This window comes from Cebus imitator, unplaced genomic scaffold (assembly GCF_001604975.1).
Source record: "Cebus imitator isolate Cc_AM_T3 unplaced genomic scaffold, Cebus_imitator-1.0 Scaffold330, whole genome shotgun sequence".
In the NCBI taxonomy this organism is placed as follows: Eukaryota; Metazoa; Chordata; class Mammalia; order Primates; family Cebidae; genus Cebus; species Cebus imitator.
The window spans coordinates 1,530,616-1,545,159 of record NW_016107645.1 but is presented as its reverse complement, the minus strand read 5'-3'; the positions used below and the strand labels follow the sequence as shown (position 1 = coordinate 1,545,159).

The window sequence follows — 14,544 nt, the reverse complement described above, 5'->3', positions numbered from 1 at the left end:
ATTTTATGATCTCTCTGCCTTGTCTGTGCAGAGGTTTCTCCAGGGCTTGTGTCTAAAAATGGTGGTTGGGGAAGAGGTCAAATGAATCTTCTTCATTTCTTCTACTGACCACATCATTGGGCACAAATTTGTTTTTCTTTTCTGATCGTAGGCTTGAGGGATGACTAGTGTAAATTTATAATAGTATTTCAGTAACTTGGCACCTTGAAGTGAATGAGCAGGGAAGTATAGCCACCCACCGTACTGGGGTATTGGTTCTTAGGGAGCTGAAGCAGGTGCCCTGAGGACTATCATTTTATGTTCATTCTTCCCAGGAGGGAAGCAATGGGTATAGTCACTACCATGGATATGGTCCTTCTGGCTTTCTTTCTGGTACTGCTGCCTGTCACATTTGGGACAAGAAATAGCAATGTTGCTAAATTTCTCATTGCTCTATTTTGTATGTCCGAATTTCCAATAACTTACATAATTGGATGCATCTATTATTTCTGTGGTCTGCCCTCATTCTAGTCAATCTATGGAATTGTTGAACTAGAGTCAGAATCATCCTCACTTAGTTCTGAAGATTCTAACCTGTCTTGAATGTTTGAACAATCACTATCAGAAATTTACAAGAAAAAAGAAAAATAAGATGAGAATATATAAAGGAAGGCTCAGGGATTCTGGGTTGAAATGCACTCTCTTACATTTTTTTATCTGTGTAAGCTTAGGCATATTTCTTAATGCCTCTGTACTTTAGTTTTCTTATGTTTAATGGGAATAATGTGAATGCATTTCATAGAGTTATTTCGATGACTAAGTTGATGTATGTAATACGTCTAGTGCCATGCATATTCTCAGTTCTTTCATATGGCTTTCCTGTGTAATAATGTCACTTCCTCCATATTCCAAAGTTGATGGCATTTAAAAAATCTTCTTCCTCTCTTCTTCTCCCCTCTTCTTTCTCCTCTTTCTTCTACTTAGAGTATGAATTGAGTAGTATAAATTTAGTCAGTTATGAAGTGGTTTCTCTAGGGATTTTTAAAAAGTACAGCTGTCTGTCTACCTTAGCAAAATATTATAATATTGATGATCAAAATCCATCAAGGAAGATGCTTAAAAACAAAATTAATACTGTGGGAGAACTGAATATCTTTGTCAATCTATACATGAAAATATGTTTATGCCCAGAAAAGATTAATGCATATGTATGTACATATATTATTAAATACTGACATAAGTCAAAGATAGTAAACATTTAAAATCAGTTTAATAATTTATTATGGGATCAATGTTTAAAGAACACTTTCAAATATGAATGTGCTTTATGCATATAATGTATGCATATAATGGCTGTACAAGCCATTATAATGTGAATTATAAATATGAATGTGCTTTATGCATTTAATGTATATATATAATGCAAATGTACAAGCCATTATATGCATACATTATATGCATACAAGCCATTATATGCATTCATTAAATGCATAAAGCAGAAAATTTAATATTTTTAATTAAAAAATAAAATCAAGCTTTATTAAAATGATGCATTTCTGACTATTCCAAATCAATTACATTTTAACCACAATATGTCATATTGTTAAGCAGATACAAAATAAACAAAAGGCTCAATGAATGTTAAAACTGTATATATGAGTCACTTTCAGAAAACAATTAATATCTAAAATGAATTTTGAAAATGGTCATACTTTTTGACTCAGCTGTACTGCTTCTTGCAAAGTATGACCAGGAAATTACTTAAAGAAAAACTCTTAAAACCATTGAGTTTCACCTACTTTTTCTAAACTTTATGAAATTTTTAGTTATAGATCTTTCCCCTTCACAAAAAAGAAGAAAATGCATACACTAACCTATACACAAGAATTACAATTTCAGGTCTTTACAGATCTTATGAAACTTGTTTATAGATCTGCAGTTTCTTCCCCTCCCCCCCAAAAAAGTAGTGTGTGCTGTAATATTAATTGTGGGTTTATTTATGGTAGTAAATAAATTGAATGAATTTGTGTCAAATAATTATAGAATGTCTACATAAGTCATAATGTAAAAATAAACTGGCATTTATGTAATCTTTAAATTAAATTATTTATAAAGACAATGTATTGCCTCAGGAGAGTATCATATATATATGTGTGTGTGTGTGTTTTTGTGTGTGTGTGTGTCTGTGTGTGTGTGTATAATTTATAATACAACACAGTAAGAAAGTAATTTTGTAAAAATATGCACATTTTTAGAAAATGAAAAAAAGCACAAAGATACAAGTTACTATCATTTTAGCATGGTGAATTAATGGCTGACTTTTTTCACACTTTCAGTGACAATTTTTAAATAACATTTTAAAAAGATGAAAACAAAATCATTGATTGACTTTATCGATTTTGGAAATGTTGATAGCATCAGGTTCCTGTCTCTTCTTTTTCCCCTGGAGAAAGGGTTCACAGTAGTATTTATTCCTTTCTTTTTATTTTTTCAAGCTGAAATCTGCTGGATAAGCTTTTTCTTTTTTCCAAAAGGGTGCCCCATTGCTCAAACTTTGTTGCATTGTTTTCAGCTATTTAGGTCATTTGGACCCAAGAAAAATTGCAACTCCTTGTGTCTGCATTACACATTTTAATTTTCAAAATGTATCTACATCTGCCCTTATATTTGATTTGGACCTCCTCCTATTAAACGCTTAAAAGATGGGAGCCTTCAGTGAAAGTTGTCAGAAATAAAGACAGAATAAAAGTTAACGATTTCTTTTTACAGAAAAGAAATATAAATATTAAAAAAATGTATTTTTTTTCCAACTTAAACTCAGATTTTCATAAATTTTGTGTCAAACTTGAAGGAATGAAAAAGTGGATATTTAGTATATTTAAATGTTAGAACTCAATAGGCATACTTAATGCCCAGAAAACAATCCTTTAAAAGAATAAAATATCAGTATAGAAAGAAGAGTGTAGTTACAGAGAAAAGATATTTTTAAAAAACAGGCTTTATTGTGCAAAACCTTTGCCTCATTTTTCCTTACAACGTTTTTGGCCTTAGACCATATTTAATTTTTAATAAGTTTAACTTGAAGCACTTACACACAATTGTTATTGGTTTATTTTTTATTCATTGTTTAAAGAATGATAATGTGTTTTTATTTCTTGTTTTGTTCTTTTACACAAATGGATGATTTTGTCTTTCTCTTATAAAATGGAAAATATTGTTGTAAGAAGCAATTCTACGAAGGTTAAAAAGTCTGTTAACAATATAAGGAAAATTAATGGACCCTAGAGTTATGTCTGAGTATGAGAAGGTAGTGGCTAAAGTCATGAACCTTATTATCTTCTACATTTGAAATGTTCCTAATTTATCCCTCTACTAACACAACTCAAATGAAAAAAGCTATCTCTCTCTACAAAATCACATTAGCTTCTTATTTGAGCTGAAAATTCCTTATTTAGTAAAGAAGAAATAAGATAAGAGGTGAATGCATTAAGAATATAACCTAAGCTGAGCGTCCAGCTTTGGCAAAGGCTGCTGAGGAGATAAAATTGAGAAATGGTGGCCAAGGGTTCCCTCCACACATAAAAGCTTACTTGACAAAGTCAAGATGCAAATCAATGACTACATTCACATCTTAATTTTTAATAAGCAATATGATATATCTCCCCACAAAGAAAAATGCAGCCATAGTAGAAGTAAACTCTACAAACGTTGTTGAGGGCTATATGTCCAGTATATTTTCCCTAGCCTTCATATCCTCTCAGTGCAGTAGATGCCAGTTTGAAATGGGTCTCGGAAGAAAATAGAGCTACGTATACACTCTTAAACAAATTTGTTATCAGATGTATGAGATATTGTTTCTGAGAAATTGTTTTAAAATGACAATTGTGAATATTACGGTTACCATTTATCATGTATTCTGTGTGTGATTTACATTCTTTATTTAAAACATGGACAAATGGATTAATAAAGTGTGTTAATGATTCAGAACTAGGGAACTCATTTTGATCTAATGTGTACAATTGCATGCTTAAAAAAGTAAGAGATAGCCATAGCATTTCTCTCTAGCTATCTTTAAAAATATACACAGTGGCTACTGGCAAGTGTGTAGTAATGTTTAAGGTAAGTTGTCGTGTTCTATTTGTATCAATTTCAATAAATGTACTATCTATTCTCCAAACCTTTGATAACACAAGAATCGAAAGTCGGCTGTGAAGAATAAACCTTAAACAGTAACCACTCTAGTTTATTGTTGCATGCATAGACTTTCTATGAAAAATATCTGAATCCAAGGTCATCTATGTCATTGCGTTTCAACACACCATGTGTGCTGTGTGCTGTGTGTGTGTGATTTGTAGAGCCCTTAAATTTAAATTTATTTCAAAAAGGAAGCATCAGTGTGGTGCCTAACAAGGTTGTATGAAGGTCTAACAAGGTTGTACATCAGACCTGTAAATACATCAAAAACAAGTAAAAACTGCATTTTGTTCTAAATCAATTTGGTAAGCTACTATGTTGACTTCTTATAATTAAAAAAAATTAAATTTACTGTCTTTGAGTCAAGTATTTTAAAATTTCATATTGTTTTATTGATGACTAAAGAATTCAGACTTTGGAATCTTGACCAAGACAAATTATATATGGAATAATTAGTGCTAGTCAGGATGCTATTGATAGGGCATATAAATATTAATTTTTCAAAAACAGCAATTACAATCAAAATTAAATATGCAAGTAAACCCTGCATTGTTTTGCCTATCCTGCTCCCAAAGATTGGATTATTTTAAACCATCATGTGAAAGTATTTCCAGATAATTCATTCACTATTGGTAGGAGAGTTTATATTGTTTGATATGCAAATAATTGAGAATATCAATAAATATCTTGTATTTATGAATATCAAATGAGGGTGTGTCCACTGCCCTGTAAGAGACGGACATCTTCAAGGTCTCATGCCTTCTCTAGAGAGCCCCTTGTTCTGTCTTTGATAATTCATCACAATTTCTTAAAAAAATTCTGGGGCAAATTTTCGCATTTGATTTTCAAGCTTTAGAATTGGGTATTTCCTTGTCTATCCCTTTTTTTATTACCTGTCTGAGGTAAATTTACATTAACAACCACCACAGAAACAATCCTGTTTTTTTTCCTCCATGGAAATTAAATGTGATATTATAAATGGAAATATCATCTATTGATAGATATACAGATTCTAACTATTTTTGAGTCTTAGTGAGATAGACTTACAGAGTTTTTTAAAGAGTTGGGTTCAAGTTAAAGAATGACAGGTGACCAGATAAAGTCTGGGTTAGAGGGACTGGATAAAAAGGCATCAATTTGGAAGGGAAAGCAAAGATAAATGGTCATCCACCTTATTTGACAGATGAGGTCATGGAACTAGTCTTATGTATAGTTAAGGTATAAGTTTTCACAAAGACAACTTCCAATGGAAAATATTTTCTAATTCATTTCCAACAATAAGAGATTGTTTGCTATCACACAATTAATTCTTTCATAATCAACAGTACACGTGCAATCAATACAGGTATTCGTGACAAAAAAATATGAAAGTACTAGAAACCTGATCTCTATTTTATCAAGATTACATCTGGTTACCCCTGCTATTATCTTCACTGGAGTATGCAACATTAGCATTCAGCGTCCCCTGTACCCCCATCACACACACTCTGTCCTTATTGGAGTTTAGTGGGTACCAGAAGCAAAGGCACCTGTTTAGGCACCTCTGGGAGAAGTTATGCTTAAATTTATAAAAAATATATTTGAGAACATTATACACTAAAAGGACAACAATCATTTACGCTCATTTTTGATTTTCATTTCTAAGAGACAATCTAGCAGAGACGTTACTCTAGGATCTTGTGAATTTTCTAACCCAAGGTTATTTCTGCTTGCCTAAGAAAGAGAAGGAACTGAAAAATGCCCGGATGATCAAAATGTTGCCAAGTTGGTTTGTCTCTAAATGCTTTGATTTCATTGGCATTCCATGAGGCAATCACTTTGATGTTTGTTAAATTAAACAAAAGTGAAACTACTAAGGCATTCAATTCACAAATTTAATGTACATTTATTTGTGGGTGTGTGCGTGTATTTGTGGTTACAGTAGGAAACAGATTATAAGAGAATGGTGTGGCTCTTAAGGAGTGAATTTCTTCTTTTACCCTCACTATTTTTTTTAAAAGGGAAAAAAATTATCAACTAGGAAGAGATAAAGCTCATTTAGAAGCTTCATTTCCCACGGCATATTGGGATGCATTTAAAACTGAGAACAGCCTTGAAACCTTGTGCTGGTTTTGCCTAGATGAGGACTGAATTTCTGAAGACAAGAGTACAAACACAGTATAGACATGCTATCCATTGAAAACACTGAATCTACACATTCGAATAATAATAAAAAAGTACTCTTTATATATAAAATGTCTCCCAGATACCAAAAGATCAAATAAAAATCCCACCCCTCCTACTGCGTTCCTAGTTTGACTATACGCTTATTTGAGAAATGTCTCACAGCACTTGTTTCAGTGCAGTATTTTCTAGTTTATGGGGCTGGAATTAAAGGGACCACTATTCCCTCTGCCCCAACACACAGACTTAGGGAGTCAGTGTTCCCTATAGCACCATACTGCAGGATACGTGTGCATGACTGTGGCATACATCAGACATATTCTGGTAGAGATCTGGTTACTGATAGCCTTAGCCATAGGCACCCGAGGCCCCACTCAAACTACAGCTGTCATTCAATTCAGAAGCCAATGGGCATTCTCTTGAAGTCTGCTTGGCTCTTCTGTTCTCTTTTTTGGTGGGTCTGATTTGTTACTATGATCAAAACAGGTTAATTTATGAAGTCCTATATACAACACTCTTCCTCCTCCAGACAGCCTTGCTATTGCTACTTAGAAATAATGTAAATCATTGGAGGTGTGATAAATTTACAAAGATTTAGTTTTTAACCCATAGCAAGGCAGATATTGAGCTAGAGTGTAAAACGCAGAGCACTTAATGTACATAGGAAATTTAGGAAGAAAATTTTGATGCTGATTTTCCAAAATCATTTCTACTGTTTCTCAATATTATAAGATTGCTCACATATTTTGAATGGCATCCCACAGTAGTCACAGGCAAACTAGAATAACATATGCTTTACAAAACAAAAAGATATATCAGAAAATGAGTCAAAGTAAAAAAATAATGGGTACCATCCATCCTCCGGTAAATAATGAATATGTAGCGTATTTAATTACAAATTTCCAAATATATATTCACATAATAAAGGCAAGGACAATGAAGCAAAATCAAATGTGTTTTGTTGAAATAAGTACTTCCCTGTAGGCACATGACCTTGAAGGGCCAAGTACTGATGGCTCCAAGTATTTTCTATGTTAGGTTCACTTTGAAAGTACTGATGCCATCAGCACTTGCCCGCTGGTGCCCAATGATGTATATTTTGACCTTGGATACTCTTCACAGGAAAGCATCATATTGCTAAAGGAGACAAATGACCACTAAAAAGTAACCATTAATATAGATTATTTATGGAGGATTTTGTCTTGACTATTGATTAAGGGAGTAATTGTATATCTAAACTTTATATCAAACAGCCAGTGGATTTACTGCTTTTTTAGAATACATACGGGTGAAATTATAATCACATAACAGTTTTTCAAAAAATATTAAAATAATTATTTTAAAAAAATAAGGGGTTGGACCAAGACTTAAGTTTCACTGACAATGTTTTCAGTGTAAACAATATGTTAGTATAACTGCAATGAGTTATACAGCATATACCTTCTTAATGGTAAATTCAGAACCAATCTTCCAGATAAGCAAGTAAAGCATTTTAGTTAAAAAAATATACAAGAACAAGGTTGACTTCAACAAAGTTGTGAGGCCTTCCAGCTGTTTGATAATTGTGATAAATTTCAACACAATGACATATTGGATGCTCTACTTATTGGGTTTTTATAGACCTGTTAGTTTTTAAGACCATTTTCTAAAATGTTTCCATACATACAGTATTTTTAAATAATAACTTAGATGATCTAGACATTACAAATTTATGATAATCTTTTAAAATTCTACCAGTATTACCTCTATATTCAAAACAATGGAATATAGAAAAAATAATAAATATCACACAACCTTTTGTTAAATGTAAAGTGCATTTTTACCAAAGTGTTTCAACATTTGAGATCTTGAATTTCTATTAAGTAGTTCTGATAAATACATAGTGCTCTTTCTTTTGTCTGGATGACAGTATGTCTACTAATAACAGATGTTCCCAAAGACCAATTTGCAATGTATTTTCAGCAGAAACAACTTAACCTGAAATATGAATTGGATCTCTTTACGGCTTGACTCAGAAATAGTTACATTCCTTTTCCATGGAATGTGTCTTCCACAAAGAGATTTTAACCAAGGTTTTCCAAAACTGCAGTAAAAGAAATCTTTTATGCTTTCAAATACTGTGCCTTTTTATTTAAAACGGTGTAAACATAACAACTCAACACCACCAATAATTGGAAAAAGACTGGGTATATGAACACTAATTTCCTCATATGTCCCATGAAAATGAGGGTAAATAAATAGACAAATCTTCAGGAGAGGTTTCAGTTCACCTTAGCAGTGGTAAAAATATTGCTTTATTCCAAATGAACATACAACACAATTTACTGTTCTTTTGGGGGCTTCTTGTGAACTGAATAGTCTGGGTTTTTTGATTTCAGCAAGTTATTCTTCCCATATTAACCACAGAAGCCGAAGCCTCAGTCCACACGTAGTAGACTTGCTATAAAATAAATAGTAATGAGGATGATGAGAAAGCAAATGGGAACTGTCAATTTGTTAATTGTCTTGCATTAATAATTTAAGTAGGCATGATTCAAAATAAACACACATCCTCAGTTAACTCACCTGATGATACTGTTATCATTAATGAGCCAATAGTTGCTCCTCTCAAAAGTATTCACATCAGAAAATGGTCTAGACAGTGTCAAGAGTTTTATAGGACTCCACCATGCAAGTGACCTTGATTTAAGAACTGACTGAACTTTATAATTAATGGAAAAATTTAAAGTGAACAGATCTAAGAGGGAAATACTTTCTCTGAATATTAGATTCCCTGATGTTTCAGAACAAATTTTAGCAAGCGTAATACGCGCACACATGCACACACATACGCACAATGAACACATGTGCATACAGCATATGTGCTCGCGTGAGCAAGTCCACACACACACACGGTCGCACGCACATGTGCACACAGTCACACAAAAACTGAGAAACGCTCCTCCAGAGCCTCTAAACAATCTCAAGGAAAAACATTTCTATTAGCGTGATTTTAGTGACACGACATAGTGATTTTTTTTGTCTCTTTTTCTGTGATAATTTCAGACCTCCAGCTGAGATGTGTGCATTCAAATCTCAGAGGAAGGTGCCACACAAGAGTTGTTACGATTGCCCCCAGTTTCTCCTTCTCTCTCCTGTCCTCCTTCGCATTGCAGTCTTTTGTGCCATTCTCCAAAAATCAAATAGAAAACGCTGCATTTGTCGACATGACATAACCTGTGATGAGGCTATTGGGTGAACAGAAATTTAGGGCTTGGGACTGGCAAGCCAAATGGCAAGGGCCACCTGCTCACTGGCGCATCCACCTGCGGATACGGCTCTCCTCTTTTTGAAACCAGGTAACTGCCAGTGCTTTTGAATGAGGCACTGGCGCTGTGGGGCCAAGGGTCTGAATTGCCCACATCTCCTAAGAGCCAAAGAGGACAGTGTTGGGACTAACTGAAATTGGATTCAGAATTCTACCCAAAAGCTTTAATTGTAAGCTTTATCCCTCCTGAAACATTTCTTTCCCTTAAAAAAATATTTTGTTAAAAAACACTATGATATGAGGGCGATAGACTATTTGGTTTCTTCTAAGTAGATGCTCTTAAATTAATGCATATAAATAATTTGTAATCGATTTCCTCTCTTTCCTGTTGAGCAAAGCATAGAATGCACAGATTCCTACATCTCAAGTCACTTGGTCAATGCAGAGTCTCTTTGTATTTCATTTCTTAAGACAAATTGTGCCTCTCGTTCTGATTTGGCCGTGGGACTCAGGGGGAGAAAGGCTGTGTTTTCGCTTGCACTGTCCTCGGTTTCTACGCTGGCCAGTTCGTAGTCTTCTGACCGTCTGGCATCAGTCAGAATTCGGATCTGCTCCTGGACAGTTTCTAGCAATATTTTCACTTCTTGTTGTTCTGCTATAAGACAATCGCTGACTGGAATACTCACATTGACAACGTCAGCTGAATAGGAGTTTTTGCACCATTTGATGCTTTTGACTTCGGAAATCCCTGGCATTTGCATGCAGGTTTCCTCTAGACCCACTGAAGGGATGATGGGCACAGAACTGGCCCTTGTGGATGAATAGCCCACCAGGTCCTTTTGCTCCAAGCTATTAAAATAGGGGTTTGTCTCTCTTGAAGGCAGTTGCATATTTATTGATGTATTTCGTTGGGTTTTTAAACCACTGGATGAATACCTGAAAAAGAAACAAAGTGTTACTCCTTCTGCTTTCTGCTGGGCTTTGTTAGAGCAAAACTCAATCCACAAAGCACTTTTCACATGCACCATCTCACTGAATTCTCACAGCAACCCCATGAGACGGATAATAGGTTCCCAGTTAAACAGAGAAGTAAACTGAAGCTCAGATAGGTGAAGTGACTTGCCCAAGGTCACACAGAAAATAAGTGACAGACTGAGACTCAAACCCAGATCTTCTTACTTTAAGTCCAGGGGTCTTTCAACACACCACAGCTGTATAGGCAGGTGGGATATAGTCTTCCTGACCTCTATCCTAGAATACAAAGTAAATGGGGATTGAGCAGGTAAGTGTGGCCTTTCCATAGTGAAAAACAGGACACCCATAATGGCATTAGTCCACTACATCAACTCAACCACCCTCTCAGCCCTGGGTTAGTCCAGTAGACTTGTTTTGGCCACCCTAGTTGGAGCCAATCAAGAATTCCAATAATAAGCATCAGGTACTACAGTCATGAGTTTTCCTACTTCGCACTGATTTTAGGGGATCCAAATCCAATTGCTACGGCACTGTGCTCTAAAGGAACCATCTCACTGCCAGATTGCTGAGCCAGCAGATGGAAATGGGAAGCTCTCAATTCCTCTACCTACCTGGGGATGAATATTAAGTGGGTTCCATAGGGCTTCTACCCATCTAGCACCTTTTCTTACATAGTTTCTGAAACCAAGTAAGGTAGCTCTTTGGTGCATGGCAAGGGCTTGTCAAGAATGCCAATATGCCATTGCAAGTCATTTGAATATGGCAGAATCTTCTAAGTTCCCTTCTTGCCTGTTCAGGGCTAGTAAATCTTTCGCCTCTGTACTGTTCAGTGAGAGAAAATGGGACAGGTACATAGCAGATTTATAAAAACGGGGTTTTGGAACTTGAACAGTAGTGTTTTATTCTATTTCTTAGTTATTTGTCCCTAATTTAGACAATTAAACATTCAAATTTTGACACAATTTAAACACATCAACCTGCCATATAATAAATCTCATTTCCTTGACTGCCATTATTATGTAAATGAAAATCATGTTTATACATGCAGACAATAATTGCAGTGCAGTGCGTTGCATACTAAATCCAAGTCTTTATTGTAAGGACATGATGGGAGCAAATTAGAGGTCTTTCCACGAGGTAGTGAACAAAAACAGGAATGAGCTTTAGGCCTTTGTGGTCCCATCCTCTCTTACTGTGCCTAATACAGAGTTGGCAATCAATATACTTTGATTAAATGAACACATGAATACATATAAACAAATCTTCAAGGTAAACTCTCCCTTTATATCCTACTTAATGTCTATTTTCAATCTTAATAACAACAGGTAACATATGTACAGCGCTTGTACAAAATCACTGTCACCTCCAATTACCTCATTTTATTTTTAAAAAACCTTGGAGTTTATTATTATTATAATCTAACGGATGAGTAAAATAGACTAACAGGTACTCAAATGACTTCTCCAAAATTATATCTTTAATAAGTGTTACACAGAGAATTTAAACCCAAGTTGTCTTACTCTAATTATTACTGTCAAAGATAGAGGTTGCTAATGAAAGAATATCCTAAGGTGAACCAGAATACCTTTTTGAAGATACATAATCTTTATTAATACAAACTGCAAAGCCACATATTTGGAAATTCTTGGGGAATATATTACTCCATTCTCATTAATTTTATATGTCTACAAACATGAGCCTAAAGGTTCAAATCAATAAATCACTTTCGACAAGAAGTAAAGAAACAAATTTCAGGCTTTTGTTGTGCTCTCAGCACCATCCTGTTAGCATGATTTGTAGGTATAGAAAGTCTGTCTGTCATATTCACCAGCAAAACAGAGACAAGAAATGCAGCCAAGATAGCATTTCGCATAGATATCAGGGTATATCAGCTGGTAGAACCTGCTAAGTTGATATGTGATGGTGATAGGTAAAAATTTTTACACTTGGATCTAAACTGTTGGATAAAGTACAGATATCTTAGAGAATGTTTTTAAATTGTAAATTCAACAAGTCAACTATGTGGCATGGCTAAGACATAATCAAAGGCAATTCATGCCAAACGTGGAGCATTCTTCTCCTATGCCAGAGGACTGACTAAAGGATTTAGATGAGAAAGAGGAATTGCAGTAGACTATTATGTGTCACTTCCCAAGTCAGGCACTGAACACATGACTGGCGACAACTAAAATTTAAAATGTTATCATGACATAAAGATGAGCTTTTAACAATGGGAACTTTCCAAACTGTGATTTTGTTTTGAATCAGACATGATTTCAAGTCCCAAAATTATTATATGCTCTGGAATCTCAGAGAAGTGGCAGCCTCACTTTAATTTTGCCATCCATTCAAACAATCAGGTAGTAACAATAACTTGATTGCTCAGGGGGAGGGGGAATTTTTCTGAGGACTAATTGAAATAATGTCTCCTCCCTGTTCCATCACAGACACGGGGGCAAGCCTCATTTCTCCCCTAGTGATGCTGTGAGTGTCCCAGCACTGGTATTCCAGCAGAAGTTTAAGTGAGACCTAAATTTGTAGATGTGATTCTGAGTCAGGATTCAAAGTTCTGTGTCCTTTGAGGGTCAATGATGCCTCCACAAGTTCGGTCCATGAGATTATCATTTCACTTTGGGCTAGTCTTCCTCTATTCCCTCAACAAAGAAATTACAAATGTATCTTGTCTGTAACTATGTGAATCGAAGCATTCTTTCAAAGAAGAAAGATTCCAACTATTAGTCACTTGGTTTGGTTGCCAGTCATTCACGGGTCAGGCTAAGCAATTTATGTTTCTCTAGGAGACTCCAAACCTTCTCAGTTCCTAGGGCACATGGCAAAGAATGGACAGACTATTTTGAAGGAATCCATGCTTCCCTCTGAAGTCATAAAATTATATACTCCATTTACAAATCATCAGCCATAAATACGATTTTCTTCACATTCCTTGTAGATTTAGTGGTTTAAGCAGTCAGAAAAGCCAATATTTCAGCTCTTTTACATGGGACTGCGTATGTCACGTTGGGCTAGCCATTTAAACTCTGATATCCTTACTGTGCTTAAGTATAAAATTTCTAAAGAATAACTGAAGAGAACTATGTAAAGTCGCTAGCTAGGTATGGTAGGTACTCAGTGCATTTTGAATTTTATCTATGTTTAAGGTGTGAATCTAACTTTTGTGATTCCACCTCTTTCTTTCTAGCATACAAACATATCAGCTTGATTTTCCTGACATGATACAGTTCAAACTCTGTGAGCCATTACCATGGTTGTCACTGACCAGGGCTCCAGTCATGAGAAAGCTTCCTCAAGAATCTCCGCTCCACCTCACTCCTTCCCTAGGCTGCACTGAGATAGATGATAGGTTCGAGCTGGGCTGAAGTTCTTGCCAAAGAGAGAAGCCATATATGTTGGGAGCCTAACTGTCCTTGACAGCGCCCACATGCTTGGTAAACAAGATGGCTGATGACTCTTGCAAATTCATTTCCCCCCCACCTCCAGGCTGGGGCCAGATTTAAAGAGGTCTTTTAGCTGTGAAATTCTATTACCAATCAATCCCATTTCCAGTCCAGAGAGACAGTCAGCCCCTGGGAGTGGAAAATAGCTGTTGTTAGAACTAAGAATGAGATTGCTCACTGAGATTGTGCAGGGCATATAGTGACTTATACTTAGAGTCACCATATATCGACATTGAGTGCATATCAGACACGGGAAAATACCTGCAGCCAGACAGCTGGAGAGAATATTCCCAACTCAACAGTGATTGAACCAAGGCTTATTCCTGTAATCCCAGCCCTTTGGGAGGCCGAGGCGGGCAGATCACGAGGTCAAGAGATCGAGACCATCCTGGCCAAAATGGTGAAACCCCGTATCCACTAAAAATACAAAAAAAATTAGCTGGGCGTGGTGGCACGCGCCTGTAGTCCCAGCTACCTGGGAGGCTGAGGCGGAAGAATCGGTTGAACCCGGGGGGCGGAGGTTGCAGTGAG

At 35.6% G+C, this 14,544-nt stretch overlaps 1 protein-coding gene across 5 annotated transcripts in view; it reads right to left on the bottom strand.

Moving 5' to 3' along the window:
* Positions 1–7,678: 7,678 nt before the first annotated feature.
* Positions 7,679–14,544, bottom strand: part of NRG3 (neuregulin 3) — a 1,102,351-nt gene continuing 1,095,485 nt past the window's right edge. For 2 of the 5 annotated variants that reach the window (XM_017504978.2, XM_037730105.1), the window contains exons 9-10: positions 10,763–10,834; positions 7,679–10,519 (exon numbers count right to left, since the gene is read on the bottom strand). In XM_017504978.2, coding sequence (XP_017360467.1) covers positions 10,012–10,519; positions 10,763–10,834 — 580 coding nt within the window. In that variant the 3' untranslated portion in view covers positions 7,679–10,011. The remainder of the gene's footprint in view (positions 10,520–10,762; positions 10,835–14,544) is intronic. The other 3 variants (XM_017504981.2, XM_017504982.2, XM_037730106.1) reach the window with 2 other exon arrangements.